Source organism: Urocampus carinirostris, chromosome 14 (assembly GCF_059441175.1).
Source record: "Urocampus carinirostris isolate Australia breed hairy pipefish chromosome 14, RoL_Ucar_1.0, whole genome shotgun sequence".
Taxonomy (NCBI): Eukaryota; Metazoa; Chordata; class Actinopteri; order Syngnathiformes; family Syngnathidae; genus Urocampus; species Urocampus carinirostris.
In genome coordinates this window covers 33732067-33753801 of record NC_142362.1, presented here as the reverse complement: position 1 = coordinate 33753801, position 21735 = coordinate 33732067, and the positions used below count along the sequence as shown (strand labels likewise).

The 21735-nt window shown below is 37.9% G+C and overlaps 2 protein-coding genes across 3 annotated transcripts in view; one reads left to right on the top strand and one right to left on the bottom strand.

The window, feature by feature from the left end:
- The first annotated feature begins 347 nt into the window (after window positions 1-347).
- Window positions 348-12770, top strand: LOC148353231 (uncharacterized). 2 transcript variants are annotated; one of them, XM_088352854.1, is made up of 14 exons: window positions 348-577; window positions 698-754; window positions 889-1015; window positions 2644-2733; window positions 2827-2978; window positions 3202-3241; window positions 5337-5433; window positions 5520-5640; window positions 5721-5770; window positions 8470-8651; window positions 10626-10752; window positions 10821-10859; window positions 12162-12186; window positions 12310-12770. In XM_088352854.1, exons 1-14 carry the CDS (start codon window positions 526-528, stop codon window positions 12432-12434), a joined length of 1284 nt encoding a protein of 427 aa, XP_088208980.1. In that variant the 5' UTR covers window positions 348-525; the 3' UTR covers window positions 12435-12770. The 2 variants fall into 2 exon arrangements, with proteins under 2 accessions (XP_088208980.1, XP_088208978.1); XM_088352852.1 differs by having other exon boundaries at window positions 5721-5788.
- A 6034-nt stretch (window positions 12771-18804) lies between these two features.
- Window positions 18805-21735, bottom strand: part of pfkla (phosphofructokinase, liver a) — a 30279-nt gene continuing 27348 nt past the window's right edge. The window contains exon 22 of the mRNA XM_088352152.1: window positions 18805-19276. Coding sequence (XP_088208278.1) covers window positions 19129-19276 — 148 coding nt within the window. The 3' untranslated portion in view covers window positions 18805-19128. The remainder of the gene's footprint in view (window positions 19277-21735) is intronic.

The following is a 21735-nucleotide window of genomic DNA, read 5'->3' as shown; positions in this document are numbered from 1 at the left end:
ACTTATCAATTAATTTAAAAATCACTTAAACGAAAAATGTACTCTAATTAAAAATAATCTCTTGGAAATTATTAAAATCTTTGATGAAATTCGGTTTGTTTTTTATTTTATTTTTTTCCTACGTGCAATTGTTGCGCAAATTACCCCCTGCTAAAAAGACGGAGAAAAACTATCAATTTAATCATCACAGCAACAATTACGATTTTTAAAAGCAGTTTTGAATGAAATAAACAATTTTGTTTGATTCTAAGTTATTATTTTGAAAATTGTACTTGCTTATATTTGCCGCGTTATTACACTGAAAAAAGTGTATATGCTAAGTTAAAGTCACGTAACTATAATATGGCGGAACAGACGATGCAGTGTATTTTTTTTAATTCTCAGTATTAGTAAATATTTCGTGTATTTTTTCGTTAATATTTTGATTATTGACATTTTGCTTGTCAACATTTTTGACGATTAAAAAAGAAATAAGAAAAAAAATAAGGCTAAGCCAAATGCGCAGCGTAAGGACACATTTTTAAAATGGCGGAACAATCAATGCAGACTGCCATTGATAGCCTCCTCTGTGGTTTAGGTATGATATTTTTAATTACATAATGAAAAAGATTCAACTTAATACCAGGTTTCAGTTGACTATCGTACCAAAAGTTTAACTTAAATTCACTCTTTCATTGCATCTTTTTTCTTTGCCCAGTCATAGAAGTTCGTGAGCTGTCTGAAAAGACCAATGACGTCGCCCGTGAGGTTCAAGGTGTCGACTTTAATATCTTCAAAATGCTATTCTTCCTATTTTTATTAAGAGGATATCGACTTCAATAGTTTATATTTCTGTTAAATATCATGTTCTTGCAATATATGTCTCCTTGTCGTTGCATGTACCTATAGTTCAGAAAGCTAACATTGCTGAGAGAAGGACTTTTATTGAAACTACTTGCACAAATATCAAGACCCTGGAACTAGATGCTGACGTGAAACGCAGCTCTTTGAAACATCTCAAGGCTGTTTCAGAAAGGTATCAACCAATTATTTTAATTGCAATGGCTGGGTTACAAATGTATCCCTTCATTCAATTGCCTAAACATGAGTTTAATAGGGGTTGGCATCCATCACTTTGGTGTATCCTATCATTATGGATATTCCCATAATCCTTAAAAACTGCAAAAGTATCCTTTGTGAATCCTATCATTGAAGTCCAACAATGCTTTTAGTTATATGTCCTTTCCATTCTTCCACAAGCCCCCACTTTCCCTCAGCATTCCCTCTATTGATTATTCGTTCTTACAGACTTCACACAATGTTGTTCCCACATCAGTTTTGACATTTCTTTTGAGGCACTGTGTCCAATCGTTAGTCTTGTGAAAAGAGTCTTCTGAAGGTCATGTGACTTAAGCGGCTGCCATATTATTACAAGAAAAAAATGGAATAAAACACAACTACAAAGCGATATGTGTACTTTATTAGTTCGGATACTGTTGTGATGACTAGATCAAAGGAATTATTAAAGGGGATAACATAAACCAGGGTTCCCGCAGAACCTTTAAAAGATTTAAAATGCATTGAATTCTTGATTCCAAAAATAAGGCCTTGAATGGCATTTAAATGTCTTAAATCCAATTTTTGAAAGTCTTTAAAGCATGAACATATTAATAAGATCTAATAAGTATAGTAATTAAAAATATTTAGTAAATTTATATATTTATATATTGTCTTTCTTAATTTCAGCTACCTGATATACCGACTGTAAAGGAAGGGTTTTTTTTCCCCTCGTTGCATTTGTTTGTAAAATGGGTAAAACAAATACTTTAGCTGAGCAGTTTCTTTAAAGTCTTACTTTACAGACCATGCCAGGCACAAACAAGCTACACGACTTTGGCATGTAGGATTCACAAGTGCGCAGTGAAAATAGTTGACAATTACTTTTATACTGGGAGGGCGACCTCAAGGACCAAATCATGGACTGAATGCAAAACAAAACTAAGAGTGGGATTTTCCACTGAAAAAAGGTGTTTTCTCTCAACCAGTTCCAACTGGAACTGATATTAAGAGCCCAAGCCTCGCTGATCTACATATTAAAATCAACCGGTGGAGAAGCCGAATACATGAAAAAGTTAACTATGCCTGAATAAAGTATGAAGGTTTTGATGACTGATATTATAAATATGTTATGATTAAGAAATCATATAAGCGTGACTCTATATTGAGGGATAGTGTTTCATAGTCCAGTGGTTTGCACGATCACCTAACACGTGAAAGGTCCCCGGTTTGAGACCGGGTGGAAACATCTTCTGGCCTGGAGAGGGATGGGCGCCACAAGGCAGTACTTGCCCAAGACACACGACCTGAGTGGTTAAGGGATCCACCCACCCACCATATGCAGTGATGCAATTCAATGTCGCAATATAACGATGCCAGTTCGGGTGTATTTCGTTAATTACCCTCAACCTTTCCTCTTAACTAGTCTTCGAAACCCACTTTAAACTTATAAAGCAAGCAGATCAATTTTTATTTTCATCTCATTCTATTATTGCTTGTACTGTAGTATAATATGGTTGCCGATTAAAATGTCATGTGATCCTTGGAAGCTATCCATAAATAATGCCCTGAAATAGTGTGTCTTGAGTGTTGCTTTTCTCTTCCTAGCATGAAGGCGACGCAGAGATTCCTCCTCCAGTATGAGCAAACTTTGAGAGCAGAACTGGAGAACACAAAAGCCAGCTTCAGCAATGACCAGTGGGTCTGCTTGTTTTCGGTTTGGCTCGTTACATTTGTAGATTCTTTAATATAACCCCCAACCCCTTGCTCCTTTATCATTTACCTATCCAGGGAGGTCTTTCAAGAGAAAATTGCAAGCTACATTAAAGTGTTACAAGATCATCAGAAGCCATTCACACACAAACTTCAGGTGCTAAATTTTGAGACGGAGAATCCAATGATGCTTTTTAATGACATGCCAGTCCAAACCAAGGAAGTCACAGGTAAATACCACACACAGCCACTATGAAGGTTTAGTGAGGATAAAAGTTACAATGTGAAGGTTTATTTTATTCCTTTAAATGTGGCATGTCGTGTCATGCTGATTCCAGAGAACTGTGCCCTTGTCATGTTAGGACTTCTTTCTATGTTTTTCTTGATACTCAATTGCAAGCTTGGAGTTCTGGAATTGTTTTGCAACCTGTATTTAAATGTTTTAATTTACAGATTCCGATGTCACAATTTCACCAGAGAAAGAAGCAGACAGGTATTTTCACTAATTACTTGTCCTGAAAGTGGATAAGATTACATGAACATAAAATGTTTTGTGAAAAACAAAATTAAAGCAAGACAAATTTAATCGGAATGTGGGGGAAGGAGGGGGTGGTTCTAGATAGTTTGAAATAAAATGTTAATATTTCTACTGCTGTTTTCATAATTTATCCCACAGCCCTGAAATGAGAGCCAGCAGACACAATTTAAAAGTGTCTGAGGAACTGAATTTAGGATGTTTTAATCGTTTATCCTTCAAGTTTTGCTTTCTTGCCGGACTGTTTAATTATAACGATTGTGGGGGGTTTCTTACCTTGCAAAGCCCCCACTTAATATTGTCAACTGATTAGAAGTTTATAAGGCTCAACAATAGAGTTTATTTAGGAACTTGTTCATTGCCAGCCCATAGCTGTCAAAATTAGTATTGTTTAACTAGTGTGCTGTGAAACCTGTCTAGCATGCCATTGTCCAGCATATTCGCTTTCTTCTAGTGTGAGCTTAGTTCCTGTATCATTTACCCAAATCAGTTGGTGGCAGAAAATTATTTTTTGTTTCTTTTTACTTAGTAATTATCTGTTCATGGGGCAGTACAGGGAAATATTCTGTTTGATAGAGCTGTATAATATTGGACTACAATAAAAGAATAAAGTAAAGTACAAAACTTGCACATAATTTTGCTGATTTTAGCTTTTTTCTTATTTCACTATAAAACGAAAAGGTTACTAGTCAAGTCATGTTTATTTGTATAGCCCTTAATCACAAGGAGTCACAAAGGGCTGCACAGACCACAGATTATTGCAAACCACAGACTGTTATTAAACCATCCCCTGATCTAAAACCTTTATCCTACTGGCAGATACTTTTGCTCACGTTAAGTATTATTTTAGCTATTTTTCTGTGAGAAAATTAGATGAAAATGTTGTAAAACTCGAAAACAGGTTAAAAATGTGTTAAATCCCAAATTACAACAAAATCATTAATCAAAATGAATGTCCTGTTACCTTCTGATCCCCAGTGATCAAAAAAGGTTATATTATCAATTTAATAGCATGATCATCTAGACTTAAGTGTTGCGGATTCATCTTTTAAACATTTTCAATAGACTGTTTGCCTTGAGATTTTTTTAACGGGGGAAAAAATGTATACCTGTCAACCTGTACGTTTTTGCCGAACAGAGTACGTTTAGTATGCATTTTAAGACGTGTACGACGTACAAGAAAATCTGTACGGAAAAACGCAAATTTGTCAATTATGGGAACCATCCGGTATACACTGACTATCACGAAATGGCAAATCAATCAAGTCAAACAAGTTCCCCGCTATCTCGGTATCGTTTTTTTTTTTCGTTGCAAACGAAGCAAGCGGTTTGATGCTACTCTGCGCATGCGTCTGCAGCCTCGGATTTCACGTGGTAGTTATGTAGTGAAAGGAAGTGCGTCTCTTTTCAGAGAACCGGCTTTTTCGGCTCAACTCATTAAAGATAGCCGTCTCTCAAACGGCTCACTTGCTTTGATGCATTATATTAAGAATTATCATGTTGTATGAAGAAGTTAAGAAAAAAAGGAGAAAATAAAAAAAGACAGGTTTGTGGTTATCCCTTTAATCGGTATATTATCAACAATAATTGCAGAAAATGAATTAATAATTTGAATAAGAAAATGTATTATTCTACTTAATTATATTTGCATGTATTTTTTCCTTCTGCTGTGAACGTCCAAGCTACTTAATTTTTGAACCTTTTTTATAATAAACCTCATTCATGTCGAGCAACTCAGTATCTCACAACAAAATGTTAATTGACAATATATATGATATGACGAAACACATGTACAATATAACATGTTAAACTACATAAATAAACACGTTTGAAAAAAATATATGGTGCAAGATTATTTTGTAAGGGAAAATACAACATTTTGTAAGGGCATGGAGCCGTGGAGGTTGACAGGTATGAAAATGTCTGTTGGTTTAAAAAAGGTTGGAAAACACTGAACAAAGTATTTTAGTTAGATTTTATTTGCAGTTTATCACATAAAATTGTTTCCACTGTTTCATTATCAGCTATTTTGTTTATCTTCTACTCCATTTAGCACCCTTTATCACCAGCTAATCCCAGAACCAAACACAGAAATTGCTTATCTGAATGATTGCGTGGCTGTCGTCTCTGCCTTAAGCATCAGTGAGAAGGTTAAGCTGTGGTTCAATCAATATACTATAAAGTCATCATAAACTGCAAACTTCTTGATGCCTTGTTCTCCAACTCAATGTAACAGAGATGCAAGAGCAGTCCGGGAACCCCCGCAGAAGAAATGGACATGCAAAGCGAAGCCCAGGAATTGCCTTCCTGCAGTGCTGATGAAACCTCAAGCAATCAGCAACATGTGGCTGCTCAAGGTGAGCGCACGGCTTTAGAAATTCTTTATTTTGCCCAGTTGGCATGCACAGTCTAAAGCGTGTTTTTGTTATTCTTTTAGCTCATCACAATCCAGATAAGATCTCCAGCAAAGAAGAGGACAATCAGGAGGTTCTAACATTAAGCCGAGTATTGACAAAATTCATGAATTGTGATCATTGTAATTCCGATAAAATTTCAATTCTCATTTAAAAAAATAGGAATATTTGATTACTCTGTTTTTGTAGCTGTCTTGACATATGTATTGTCAGGGTTGGGTAGGGTTACTTTAACTGGATTACTTTCAATTACTTTTGGATTACTTCAATATCAAATATGCTAATAAAAGACAAAAGAAACTAAATATGAATAGAATTACAAAATTTTGTGCAGGCTTGGGGAGTAACGGGATACATGGAACGGCAAAAATGATGTTGGCAGCTGTTTGGATTTATTTTAATTTTGTTTCTGTCGCATTTTATGTTAGTTTTGCCGGAGATCAAAGAGATCAAAGCCAGGAGAGAAAGCTTACCACGTGTTGTGAGTCATAATTTTATTCATATTTAGTTTCTTTTGTCTTTTATTAGCATATTTGGTATTGGAGTAATCCAAAAGTAATTGAAAGTAATCCAGTTAAAGTAATCCTACCCAACCCTGTGTATTGTACATTATTTGGAAAATATACCAAATTTATATATAATTTTAAATATACCGCAAAGTTTGGACTTTAGAGCGCACCTGATTATAGGCCACACCCAGTACATTTTTAAGGATAAAACATTTTATACATACATACTGTAAGCCACACCTGACTCTAAGCCTCATGTGCTTACATTAAAACATGAGGTACTTACAAAGAAATACATTACACAGAAAGAGTTTTAATAATGTAACTCAACCCCATAACTGACTTTTGATAACAAATATCTGTCATCCCATATATCATTGGAATGCTTAAATTCTTGGGATTCAAGATGTCATCAGTCTAAAACAAGATACCTGAAAACTTTAAAGCTGGTGTAACTGACCATTACTTCCCCTGGCCGTATTCTTATTTTGTAAATGTCTGCAAAAATGGCCTCGTTACATCAAGGAAAACCATAGAATCCAACCACGTATAAACCACTCCCCCAACACTCTATGAGCTCACACGGTGGGTGTGGCATAGCGTGGTGCTTGCAAACTTTGAGTCAAGTTTATTGGCTTGTGCTAATTTTAAAACTTGCCTCAGATCGGTCGGCACTTTTAAAACTCAAACAGTAACATTCGTGGTTGGCCTAAACTCCATCACTCACTACAAAACTTTGAAAAAACCGCAGTGCTTTGCGGTTTCACAACCGCACTACGTTCAAACTTCTGACTTTGACTTCGGACTGCCGCCCCTCTACCGCCTTCTTCTTCCCTGCCCCTCCAGATCTTTCCACTGCCCCCAGGGGGGCGGGTACCGCCCACTTTGGGAACCACTGCTTTAAAGAGACAAGAACATAGCAGTGAAATCAAAGATTCGACTCGTGCAAGCGCTGGTTACTTCCCTTTCTCTCAAAGCTTGCCAGACAGGGACTCTCACAGCAAAGATAGAACGGAAAATCCAGGCCATGGAGATGCGATGCTACAGGAAACTTCTAAGCATCAGCTACATAGGCCATGTGAAAATTGAAACAGTTTGCAACACCATCAGAGGGCACATTGGTCCCTATGAAGAATTGTTGTCAACAGTGGTACGCAGGGAAAACCTGAAGTGGTATGATCACGTCACAAGATCATCAGGACTAGCCAAGATCTTTCTCCATCCAGGGATCAGTCCGAGAGGGCAGAATTGGAGGTAACCTGAAAAAGAACCAGGCCGAAAACATTAAAGAATGGACTGGTGCCAACTTTGCCACCACCCAACAATAGGCCTGGAACTGACTTCCCTAGGGCTTTCATCACCCTAAACGAGCAAACAAGACTGTGAAAACATATCTTGCGACTTTTTGGGGTTTATCTTTTTTGTTGTTGTTGTTGTTGCTGCTAAATGTTTAGCTCAAAACAATGAAAATATATACCTTGTGACTTTTTTGGGGTATAATTCTGCTGCTCAATGTTATTTCACTTCTTTTTATTGCACTAGTTTCAGAATGCACTATTCCTTTTAATTCATGAACATTGCACTATTTTATTTACTTATTTTACTAACTTAGGGCAGTCTCTAAGCAGTATGTTCTTTTTTTTTCTTTTTGAGTCTAAGTATTTTGTTACCCTGGAGTTGCATATCCAATCTCTTTGCATACAATATTTTACAATGTTACCAATGACACTTAAAATATCCTGCAGATCATTGAAACAGTTTCCAATTAAAGACACTGATATTTTGTTGGGTTGTACAGTGTGCCGAAACATATATCCTCCACACCATTCTCACCTTTTTAACCTTACCCACTTTAATGCCTGAATAAGATGAAGTATTACGTAAATAAATATTTAAATTAAATCATTTTTAAGGGAAATTGTGTATGCTGTAGCGCCTCCTTTTGAAGGAAAAAAATGCATTCCTTTTAAAACATGAGGCTCATCCAGAGGGAGCTGAAAGGATTGTCAGACATCTTGCTCCTACAGGTACCCAAAAAACAAAACTTGAGAAAGGCTAGGCCAAAAAAATGAGAAGACAAGATGATGTTTTTTGGTCACTTCGAGTCTCTCTAGTTTTTATTGTTCCCTGTGCTTATTAGCACTCATTTTTGGTTGCACTACTCAATGCAGCAACATTTAGTGTTCAAATATTGCAGTGTAGCTTTAGTGTTTGCAGCCATATGCAAAACTTAATCTTTTTCCTTCTTTCCTTTTATTATCAGTCAGCGCTGTCTACTGTGTCAGAGGAAGAGGAGGGGTCTCTGGTGCAAACGGAGGAAGAAGCCCCGGCTGATGACAAGCACAGTGAAGATCAAAGGGCATCAGTGCCACCTTGCCCTCGCTCTCCACTGCAGCGGCAACCAAAACAACCCAAGGTGCCCAGAACACCAACATTCGCCTTAAGGTGGGTTTCATGTGTCAGAAATTGCAAGACCAGTCCTGGCATATGTAGGAATAAATGTAGAAATGGATAAATACCTACAAATATATGCCATACCCAATGAACACAAATAAATCACGTAGTATGAAAATAAATGACAAACAGTGGGACCTCGGTTATCGCGGTTAATGCGGACCAAAACCACCCCCGATAAGTGAAAATCCGCTAAGTAGCGGCGCACCTTCAAAAAAAAAAAAAAAAAAAAAACGGAAAAAAAAACCCGAAACCGCGCGCCGGGAAATGAGAACGGCGCGCCGTGCTAGGGTCGTCGGCCGCGGGGCATTCCCTAGTTACCGGGGTCCCGCGCACGTCCGCCGCCTTTCGCCCGCCGCGCGCGGATGGTCGTCGCGCCGCGTTACCGGGGTTTTCGGACGAGCGGGCTACCCCCCAGTTACGGGGGTAGCCCGATCACGCCCGCCGCCTTTTCTCGCGTCGCGCCGTGTGACGCCGCGTCCGCCGAACTCGCTCCGTTGCGCGGCCCTTCTGATCCCCAGTGATAGTTTTTTTTTTTTTTTTTAACCATTACAGACCGCGAAGCTCTGAAGCCGCAAACGTCGAACCGCGAAGTAGCGAGGTCCCACTGTACCAGTGAATACAATGTATTTATATATCTATGTGTTTTGTCATTTATTTATTTTGTCGTGTATTTTGTTTTGTAGATTGTCGTGTATTATGTCACAAGAAATTGTTATACAAATGAGGGGGTGGGTACAACTGCCTGAGCTTTTTACCTATTGGTTGATCGACAAGTGCATTGATCAACTTGCATCTCTGTTACAATGCCTTTTCTTTACTCAAGATGAGGGAAGCAAGAAGTTATTAGCTGATTCGTTCATCACTGATCAACCAATAGATAAAGAGCTCAGGAGACAGGGCCGCCCCCTCATTTGAATAATATTTTTTGGTGACAAAATACACGACAAAATGTATCCATCCATTTTCTGCACGAATTACCCTCACTAGGGTCTCTGCTGTCTTCGGTCAGGAAGCAGGAGACACCCTAAACTTGTTGCAAGCTTGTTGCAGGACACACAGGGACAGACATTCATTGACATGCAAAATCACACCTAGGAATTATTTGGAACCACAAATGAACCTGCTATGCAAGACTTCGGAAATGTGGGAAGAAATCGGAGTGCACAGAGAAAACCCCACAGACACGGGGAGAATATGCAAACACGGGAAGGCCAGCTGTTGGAATCGTACCAGACGTGATAACCACTTAACCGTACATAACAAATTACACACCGAAAAAATGACAAATACACAAACAAATTAATGGGACAATTCACCACAAAACACGATGAAATGCGCGACAAAATACACGACACGATTGCATGACAAAGTGTATGGCAAAATACATGACACAATGAACTTAATGAAAAAACAAAGCAAAATAAATGACAAAATATAAAACATAATACATGACAAAACACGACAAATAGATAATATATTTGACAAATAAATGAAAAAAAACACGACATAGCAAAATGCCAAAATACATGAACTACACGACCAAATTCATAACAAAATACACGACATTCATGACTATGTGACAAAATACACCCCAAAATACACAAAAAAGTGCATGAATACATTTATGGTTGGTTGGTTGGATCTCTTGGCCGCACTGGTAGTAGTGGCTTCATTTCCTGTGGTGTTTCTTGGGCAAATACACCCTGGCAGCACCTACCCGTTTTTAGGCCAACATACATTTCCACCCGGTCTTGAACTGGGGACCTTTCGTGTGTTAGCTGAGTGTGCCAACCACTGCACTACGGAAACAAAAATAAATACATACATTGCCTTCATACATTTCTTGAGGTATTATGTGATCTATTTAGTATTTATTCATACATTCTACAAACGGCAGGGCCGGTGCTCCATAAATCTTGAGCTAAAACGAAGCTTGCATGTTTGTATTTCCTGCAACCTTAGTCTAAGCAGCTCCCCAGTTGAAGGTGCATCCGGTAACAAATCTCCAGGCTTCATGTTCATGCTCAACTCAGATCCCAGCACGCCGGCCTACTCCGGCTTCAGTTTTGATGGCCCCTCCTCTCTTGAGGTAACCGCACAGAAAGTCCCACAATTCACAACGTAGAATTTATTCTAGCATCTTATTCCCTTTTGCAGGGTCCGGCGTTCCCATTCAGCAGCTCCTTTTTCAACAAGGTATAAAAGTGATCAGTTTGTTGTTCAGTACAGTGGTCTGCAACCTCTTTGTATCACAGACCGGTTTAATGTCTGACAATATTCTTGCGGCCAGGCTCACTAATAACATTAGTTATGATAACTGTAACAATGATAATAACAATAATAACAATGATAATAATAAGCATAAATCCACTGGGTTATTACTAGACCACTAGGAATCTGGATGACAGGCATTACACCATCTTCTCATGAAAATAATTTCTCACGTCACCACGTTGTCTCACCTTTTTTATCTTGATTGGTCAATAAATGTACAGCGTTGTTTTGGCTAAAATCATTCCCATAATGCTCTATTTCGGTGCTAGGTTGTACAACATTGTAATAAGGCACGATCAACCAATTTTTTTCATTGAAATATACTTATAACGTCTCTAAGCACGACGTAGTAAATCTTTTTTTGCCTGTTTATCCTGTTGGTCTTTTATCTTTTTTCACTCAAGTCTTTATTACATATTAATTCTCGAGTGCCGTTTCTAATCTCGTTGCATACAATGTATCACGACATTGATATCAATGACAATAAATACAGTTCAATTCAATTATAGGAATGACTTCAGCCAAAAGTACATTGTACAATGATTGACCAATCACATGCCAATTCAAGATAAAAAAAGGCGAGACAACGTGGTACCCTGAGTAAAAAATAGTGTGATAAATTCCAATGCCTTTTACTATGCCATTATAGGCACTTTAACTTACTCAATCTGGGTTTCATTGCTGTTGCATCCAATGTTAGTCAAAAGTGGTCGGTGGTAGTTGTCAATTGATCAACCATTGCTAAAACATTGCTCATATACGGTAATTTACCACCATAAAACCTCACAAACATGGAGATTTTTTACGTTTAAAAAAAAAAAAGTTGTGTGTGTATACACAAATTAATACGATATAACAGTGCTTCTCAATTATTTTCTGTCAGGCTTCCCGCCTCGGAAGAAAACCTCTTGTAGGTCAAAAAACTTTAAGCGTCTTATCAGCGTGATGTCTGTGTAATGTCTTATTGACAGTCTTATTTATTTGGCTTCATGCTGTCTGTTGCCAACATTTTTTAAAGATAGCAAGCACAGTGGTATTTCCTTGTCTAACACAGTGGTTGCAGGAAAGCTGATTGCTACACATTCTTATTTAAACTTCCTCGTCTTAGCTTTCGGGAGACTTTCATTTGACCAACAGGCATCAAATCCAATCTCATTAGCCAAATATTAAAAACAGGTATTATTGCACAAAAGGTAAAAAATAATATCTCTGCTTTGCTTTCAGAAAACACAAGAGACCAAATCAGGCGGTAAATATCTCACATATCAAACGAGCATTTTCAGCTTATTTTATCTGCTGAATTTGTTGACTCGGAAACTCAGCTCTGGATCAAAACTTTCTTCCCAACATAATCTCAAACACTTTTTCGCAGATCTGGATTTCTTGTTCGAACAGCAAGAGCAAGGCGGAGATTTTAAGTTCCCCTTCATCTCCGAAAACCCTGCAGATAATAAGGAAAACGCAAGTAATGACTTCCCCTTTTCATTTAACTTTTGATCGTTACACTTGTTGTATTTGTCTTTTATTTGCTTTTCCTGGGCATAGTTCAGTGCGATTAGAGGAAATCTGTTGTATTTGGCCAAATGTGGGTTCTGATTTTTTTTTTAAGGAACTTAAAACGTTCAACATCGCCATTCTGTTGTTAGTTAGGTATGGCTGTTACACTGTTATAAAACTTTTTCTCTAATGCATAAGGTGTAGCACTACTCAAAAATAAATACCTACTCAAGATTTACCACCTTAAAATTGTATTGTTGCACTGTTTCATAACCACTTCACTCCTTACCAAAATAAATATACAGTGTTTTCTAACAATAAAAAATGTTAAAGACTGTTGCATGACATTTCTAATGTATTAATGCATCACAGAAGAAATATATTTTTTATCAAAATATTCTATTTTCTGTAATACTAATAGACAAAACTTTACTAAACTGTTTTAGCCTTTTACTGGTTTAGGGTTTGTACCTTCTTCATGCCCAAATTATAATGTACTTTTTAAGGACTTTCAAAACCCAATTTTCCAATTTCTCCAATACTGGTGTGAATCATATTTTTTGCAGAATCAAGAATATATGTTTTTTTATATGCAATTTTTAAACATGCATGCGCATTTATTATGAGTAAATTGCAATGCAATTTTGTTTTTGAGACAAATCTCACCCCATATAGGTGTTGGGTAAACGCATTCCCATAATGTTCAATAAAATGAATGTAATATATAGCTTACATTTTCAGTTATTTCAAATACAATTTACCACTGGAAAACACTACATTCGTTTTTTTGCATGGTCCATGATAAGCGTCCAAAACTGATGCGTAGAATAAGCACAAATACATATTTCATAGTGCCCTGTTTTCAGTGTAGCGTGCACTCGTCCTCTTGGGCGCAAACCGTAGGGGGCGATGATGCTTTACATGACAAACAAACTGATGCCAGCTGCAACTAATCATGAAGGAAGAAATGCAATGGCAAAGTAAAGCCCCAGTGTCTGTCATTTTTTAGCAAACTTATTGATAAACATGGCGACAATTTCAAGCACTTTCCACAAAATCTCATTTCAATCTTCGATAACACATTAAAATTCAAGCATTTTCAAGGATTTCAAGCACTTGTTACCATCTATTGGCCATTAATACATAGTGTAAGAATAAATGGGAGTAAAAAATAAAATAATTCCTGAGAATATTAAGTATTATAGACAATGCTACCATTTACAGTGGAACCTCGGTTCTCGACCATAATCCGTTTCAGAACCCTGTTCGAAAAGCGATTTGTTCGAACACAGAAATCATTTTTCCCATTACAAATAATGTAATTCGTTTTAATCTGTTCCAACACCCTGAATGTTTACCTTTGTTTACCTTTAAGACACTAATAACATAAATGTAACCCAGGCTAATCGTACGTTCGCGTTAGCATAATCTTCCGTACTAAAGATTACGCTAACATGAACGTGTAAAAAAAAAAAAAAAGAAAATAATTATGAATAGGATTTTTTTTACCTTTGTGGTGGTCAGCAGAAGGCGCTGATGGACGGTGAGAGGGATGGAGGAGGAAGGAAAATTATTGTTTGGAAGGAGAGTCCCCTTCCATAAAAACTTCTGTCTGTGGGGTGCTCACACGTTCAAATCTCTTTGCGTCAGATGACTGGCTACAGGATGTCCATTTCTCTTAAAATATCTATCCAATGACACTTGCTTCTGCCTTCTTTTTAGCACTTTTCGGAAGTGGTTCATGACAGTGTCATTAAAGTCATGATGACTGGTGGCTGCAGCTTCATCGGTGTGGTGAAATTCTGTAACTCGGCCCGTTTGCTACACATTTGTTTAATGTCGGACATCCCCTAGTGTATTGGAGGTGCAATTGCACCTGAGAAAATTAAAAGGAGTAAAAAAAATGTGATGTGAAACATCCACCCCGGCGTCCGAACAGCTGTTAGTACCTTTTTTCCTATAAAAAAAAAATAATATTTTTATAATACATGAAACTGTTGTGGCAGCACAGCGGCGCAGTGGTGTGTGGCACAGTTCTGAGGTCATGAGATCAAACCTCCTGTTTGGAGTTTGCATGTTCTCCCCATGCTTGTGTGGGTTTCCTCCGTGCACTGCAGTGTCCTCCCACATTCCAAAAACATGCATGTTGGGTTAATTGGCCGGTCATATTGTCCTTAGGTGTGAATGAGCGAGCGAATTGTCTGTCCCTGTGTGCCCTGCAACTGGCTGGCAACCAGCTCAGGGTGTACCCTGCCCACTGCCCAAAGATAGCTGGGATGGGCTCAAGCACCCCCGCGACCCTACTGAGGATAAGCGGTGCAGATGATGGATGGATGGATGAAACAGTTGTTTCAAAATATGTATATTTTATTGCCATACAACATTGTTGAAGACAGATGCGTTACAATTCTAGTGATTTTTGATTTGAATGTTTTCGAAGAACAGTACAATCACACATATATTATATTTTTAAACTTTTTCTTCTAAAAATTTGTGATAATTTATTATCTTTCATGAATATTGGATACTCTTCTGCTGGTAAGGCTTTTCCTCTTCAAACAAATGACAACCTTCAATTGGGACACTATTTTCAAAGATTATTTTTTGAGTATATTTTAATTTAAAAAAGGTAACAGTAAACCCTCTTTTTGGAAGATCTATTTTTAATATGTGTGTTTTAAATCAATGTGCCACTCAAGATGTTATTAGAATGTTTGATGGGAAATGCTGTATTTGCGTACTAGAACGCAACACAGTCCTCATTTCAGTGTTTACCATCGGATTTTGTGAGACCCGCAGTGTTCTCATTTGCCCACGTCCCTGCGTCCTGGACGCATCATTTTTGCTGGGGACGCATAGTGTCAACTCAACGTGCGTCCCCGGGACGCAACTTTTTTCACACAAAATTGTCATTATTACCCGATAACTTTTTTTTGAACAAAGATTTACAGCACTCCAAACTTTTCGTCAGGCAGATCCGCCATTGTTGTTTTGGTCTTGCGGTTCGAGTTTTCGTCTGCACACCGATCTTGGCAAACGAGATCTTGTTGCTTCGAGATTACGTCATTGTTGTGGTGCTTGTCGTCGAGTTAAGGTGAAAATCAACACAAAATTGGTAATTTCTTCAGTGTCAGTAATAAGTCGAAACATAATGCAGAAAGTGATAACAACGGCAATAATTCCGGCACGAAAAAACGGTGGAAATTCTTCGGAAGATCGCGAAGGCAAGGAAAACACGTGCGTTGAAACGAGCGATTCGACGAAATAAAATAAAAGAATACTCCTAGCAAGAAAAGGACTTTTCTGCCAAAATGGACTAAATTATATTCCTGGTTACGCTATGAGGAGGATGATAATGGAGGCTACATGTTCTGTGATGCGTGTACCCAGCGTGAAAAAAAAAAACTGGATTGCATAAATCATTTTGCAAAACGAACTTTCAGAAAAGCACATTGGATCGGCACAACAACAATGAAAATCACAAATTAGCTATGGAAATTCTGTTGCCACAGGAAGAGAGGCAAGTATGAACGGATACGACATCAAAAAGAAGACTTGGCCATGCTTTCACTGCTAAAGATAGTTAAGTGGATGGCAGTATTTTGTGTAATGTACAATATTGTAAACTGAAAAATCTGACACGATAACTGCTTTGTATTACCAATTAACTGTGATGATTAAAACTGAATGAAAATATAGATTTATATAATTATTTCAGCAATATTATTTTCTATAATTTACAATATTGTTGTGAACTGAAAAATCTCGAGATAACTGATTTGTATTACCAATAAACTGTGATGATTAAAACTGAATGAATATATAGATTTATATTACATATTTGTCGCCGATTTACAATTTCAACCTCAATAACACTAAATTTTGGGGACCCATAGATCTCTGTTGGGACCCATAGATTTTTGAGCATGCGAGTCCCTGGGACCCATCACTTTTCAGAGGTAAAATGAACACTGGACCCAGGTGTGTAAACTGTCTAGGGGTATGCCATTTTTCATTGTTTCCTTTTCTTTTTGTCCTGTATTGCACTCTTTACCCTCTTTGACCTGCTTCTTCGCTCACTTGTACTGTTGCTAAACCCCCCACCCTTCTTCACTTCAGCAAACAAATTAGTGCAGCGACAGAGACAAAACCACACAAATTAACCAAAACATAGTAAGGGGACAAGAAAAGAGTGCAAGTGAAGCACACCATGGCCTTTGCGATCTTTTTAAAATGAGCTTTGTATTTATATACATTTAAAATATTGTTATATATTTCAATATTGAAAGTTTATCAGATTCTAGCAGGACTAATTTAGACCCTTCCACAGACTTTATATGGTATGGGAAACACTGCTTGATTTTTACTTATTTTTTTTTGCAACCAGTGTGAATGTGTAAGCACATGAAATGTATAGCATACCCCAAAACACCTACAGCATTATTATTCTTAAAATTACTCAAAAAGTATCAAAGTTCGGTCTTACAGTGCGAAAACATTTATTCAAGTCAACAACATTTGAATGACCAGAGTAGGCAACAAGGTATTTGGACTGTATTGTGCTTCCATTCAATGACTCGGTACCAATACAAAGGAAATACATTTGACCTATTCAAATTTGCCTGCACTTTGGTATGAAGAAGGTGAAAACCTCTACATTCATTTTCTAGGGTGTGTCCTTTTTAGGATCATAAAATAGGTTCCCCCCTCCACCCCCCCTTAAGGCCCGGTCACACAGCCTTTTGCGTCTGTATCGCGGGTAAAATTTTGCGTTTTTTTTTTTTTTTTTTTTTTTTGCCCATGGTTGCCCGCGGTGGAAAATGTGCAAAATTGGCCGGCGACTGTTCCGCGTCCTTCCGGCGACTGTTCAGCGTCCTTATCGCTGGTAACCGCGGCTGCATCGCTGTGCCGCCCGCGGTTACCCGTGGTCTAAAGTTTTGAGCAGCGCAAAACTCGCGGCCAACCGCGTGTGAATTTCTTACCGCATGTAAGGCACGGCTGTTTCTCGTCTGTATCGCGATCTCAAAAGCGTCCAACAGAGTCTGCTTCACGGGCAGAAATTTATGGCCGTGATTCAGCCTCGATACGCCCATGAAAGGCTGTGTGACCGGGCCTTTATGTCAGGACAATCAAACATGGGAAAAGCACCAAAGAAACTAGTAATGAAAGCTTCATCTGGCTTCCTAGAGCTTAAGAAAAGTAATTCACAACTCAAAAGGATAGTGTGTATTAGGGTTGCACGAGTAACCGAAATCGAATCGATATCGCGATGTGACATAGTGCGATAGTGTAACCGCAAACCACTGCAGTTTTTTCAAGGATTCATAGTTCCACTTTGTTGGTTGATTGACTGAGTGTTTGACCAACAAGAATTGTCACATATTGGAATTCAACATCGCCGGCCAATCAGAAGCAGGTTTTAATGGCACCGACCAATAAAGGCAAGGCAAAGTTTGCAAGACGGGTGTGCACGACTTCGATAGGCTGGTGTAAGCTGCCAGTCAACCTAACAGCTTGTACACAAATGGCCACCAAAACAAAGCCACAGTTTTTAGCTTTGCCATCTTGTTACATTGAACAGAAATTCATTAATTAAATCGGATTCTGAGGAAAGTCAGAGAAGCGCGAAGAAAAGCGGGTGCCTGGATTTTGATCACGTCCGGTAATTGACTGTGGCGGCGTTGGATGGCTTAGCTAACAGCTAGGCTAACAACTCTTAAGCCACCACTTCCAAACGTGGCTAGTCACAAACGCCAAAAAAGAGACATGGATAGAAAGAGACAAAGGGAAAAAGACAGAAAGAGGGTGATATAGAAAATAGGCAGAGAAGTCTTTTTCAATTCTTTGTCCCTCACACTTTTTTTTCTTCCCCCGTCACTTTCCTTTGTTCTCCTTTTCTCTTTCTTTCGCTCTCTCTTTTCCGCTGTCTTTCCTCATTTTTCTTTCTTTGTTTTCCTTCCCTTTTTTTCCTCTCTCTCTTACTTTTGTTCTTCCTCCCTCTCTCCATGTCCCTCTTTCCTTTTAATGAGTTTTTTTCTACCATATGGCCTCGATCTGAAGTTTGACACCCCAGTGCAAATTAGTATCAAAAAGCAGCTCTCAGCTTCCAAAAGGTTGAAAACCCCTGCACTACAGAACACAGCAGCATCTACTGGTCAAATAATACACACTGGCCTTTTAAATTTCACTTAAAATAAATGTAAATAGTGTTTCCCCTTTAATATTGACGTGCATCTTGTTGGGAATTACTCTTTAGTTAAAAATATTTTCAATTCACAAGAGAGATTCAGTTAATGTTGATATTATTCATTTAGATTAATGAAGTTCAACTTATCTTGTGTGCCTCAAAGACCTTGGGAAAGTTTGACAAAAGACATTTCAAAAAACCGCCTTGTTTTAGATTCACACATTTAAAGCCATTGAAGTGGTTTTAAGATTGTCAGGAATTCCATTTCCTTAAAACTGCGCCCTTTAAAAGATTGTGTTCGACCTTGGCAGTGTGGCTGTAATAAAACTTGTTTTGTATGGAATGGCCCGCTCAATAAATAACAGCAGTTAGTACACCCTCAACCTTTTTAAATCAAGTTGCTTTTAAGAGTTCCTAGTTAAAAAGTCAGCAGGCACTAAGAAATGTCATGGAAGGAGGATTTAAAAAAAAAAAAAAAAAAAAGTGCCGAGTGCAGGAGGCGAGCGCTCAGAAACCTGAGTCGACGCTCAGGGAGCGCCGGGTCACGTGTTCGATTTCTCCCGGGATGTACTCGCAGAAATTGGTCTGGTACTTGGCCAACATTCTCAGCATGGGCCGCAGGTTGATCCACCATTGGACTTTGGGCATGCGGTGCCTGAGAGATAAAACAGGTAAAGCAAAAAACGTTGTGGGAGTGGTCACCACACGATGACGAATATACATTAGTCCCTTGCGGTGTCTCCGGTTACTTATCGGGGTGCGGCTACTTAGCAGATTGCATATCTGTCAACCTCAACGGCTCCATGCCCTTACAAAATGTTGCATTTTTCCTTACAAAATAATCTTACACCATATTTTTTTTAAACCTGTATATTTACGTAGTTTAACATGTTATATTCTACATGTGTTTTGTTATATCATATATATTGTTATTAACATTTTGTTGTGAGATGCTGAGTTGCTCGACATAAATGAGGTTTATTATTAAAAAAAAAGTTCAAAAATTAAGTAGCTTGGACGTTCACTGTAGAAGGAAAAAATACATGCAAATATAATTATGTAGAATAATTCATTTTCTGCATGAAATTATTGTTGGTAATATACTGATTACAGGGATAACCACTAACCTGTCTTTTTTCATTTTCTCCTTTTATACTTCCTTTTTTTCTTAACTTCTTTATACAACAATAATGATTTGTAATATAACGCATCAAAGCAAGTGAGCCGTTTGAGAGCCAACTCTCTTTAATGAGTTGAGCCGAAAAAGCCAGTTCTCTAAAAAGAGACTGACTTCCTTTCACTACATAACTAGAACATGAAATCCGAGGCGGCAGATGCATGCACACAGTAGCATCTAACCGCTCGCTTTATTTGCAACCAAAAAAAAAAACAATACCGAGAAGGAGGCTACCGCGGCGAACTCGTTTGACTTGATTGATTTGCCGTTTTGTGATAGCCGGTGTATTCCAGATGGTACCCATAATTGACAAATTTGCGTTTTTCCGTACAGATTTTCTTGTACGTCGTACACGTCTTAAAATGCATAATAAACGTACTTTGTACGGCAAAAACGTACAGGTTGACATAATATCATATTGCTTTATGTTCTGCATTCTGATTGGCTGAACAGTCACCTTGCCATTTTTCTGCCTGCGTCTTCCTTTGTTGGCATCAATAACTTTGCGGTCTAAGTTGTATCCTCCCACCACAACCTACACCTTCATGTATCAGTCCAAAGCTTAAATTTACTTGCTGAACAAGACACGAGCAGTGATGGTATAACGTTTAATTTAATTTAGTAGCAATTTAACAAATTATCTATTTCATTTTATTTATTATTACATTTCTTTGTTGCCGTTTTTGTGTTTTGATATTTTAGAGGCTTGGTTGTTTGTGGGGATTGCTTCTTCATGTATGTTGAGTATTTTGTATAATTGTATGATTGAGAATATTAAATGTTATAAGTTTTGATTTTCTAGTTTTTCCTTGCAACAGGGAGGAAAAACAAAACCACGTAAGACTGTCTGGTGTGTTAACGATTTTGTCAATCAATTAGAAAAGAAAAAAAAGGCTTGATGACTTGAATTATGTACGCACAATTTTTTTCAATTCCAAGTTTCTCTAAATGCTCTGGACTGACCAAAGCATCAAAAGGCAGAGGAAGATGCTTCTATCACCAACAAAATTGGACTTCAACTTGCTGAACTAGCTCTGGAGCCACATGCTCATTGGCGCTCCATAGTGTGGCTGCCTGGCTCTTCTCAAATATGTGGTTTCGGCAGGAGAATAAACAGGACGATGAAGATAGATAGATACAGTGATTGTTTCATTGCTTATGAAACACGTAATTTTTTTGCGGCGATCCGAAATGGCGCAACATTTTGGCAAATGCAGTTTTCCATATTGTCTACATGATGGTGACAAAGCATAATTTGAAGTGAGGCCTATCATGTCATTAAAGGTGGGGTAAGTAGTTTGAGAAGTCCTTAAAAAGTTATTATAAGAATTGAAACACTCTAGATGAGATTTCCATGAGTATAATTTTATCTCTGAGCCATATGTACTCATGAAAAGATCCATATCTTGCTCGTGAGCCATAGGCTACCACCCCTTACTTGTAGAGAATACGGACAGATTGCAACCCCAAACATGTCTTTAAGTGTTGTTGTCATTGTGGGTTGCCGCAGTAATGGACCAAATTGTATTTGCTTGTGATTGTTGCTCAAGAATTCAAGTAAACTTCAGTGACTAGACATTGACGGCAATACAGAAAGAGAATTGTAGCCTTTTTGATGTATAACTTCCATGCTGTTTAATTCAAATGTATAACTTGAGGAATTGATTTATGGGTGAAAAAAAATGAAATATTGGAAGTACTTTGAAATGATTAGACAAAGTACTGTCAAACTTTTTCAGTGTTGAATGAAGAATGTTTTCAAAAACATTGACTAATTTCTCTCGTAGGGGATCATACCTATTTCCATACGTCACCGTAGAATTTTGTATTCAAAACGCTTGTGTAGTGAAAAAGAGTAGCTCCCCATTTTCCTGGGTTTCGCCACAAATACAAAGAATAGATGCATTGGTTTCAAAGCCGCTGTGTTTAAAATGTAG

Excerpts from the sequence above, each read along its gene's own strand:
- LOC148353231 (XM_088352852.1), top strand. The coding sequence starts at position 526 with ATGGCGGAACAATCAATGCAGACTGCCATTGATAGCCTCCTCTGTGGT. Across the intron at positions 578-697 it reads TAGCCTCCTCTGTGGTTTAG|TCATAGAAGTTCGTGAGCTG; the intron begins GTATGATATTTT and ends TTCTTTGCCCAG. Across the intron at positions 2,734-2,826 it reads GCCAGCTTCAGCAATGACCA|GGAGGTCTTTCAAGAGAAAA; the intron begins GTGGGTCTGCTT and ends TTACCTATCCAG.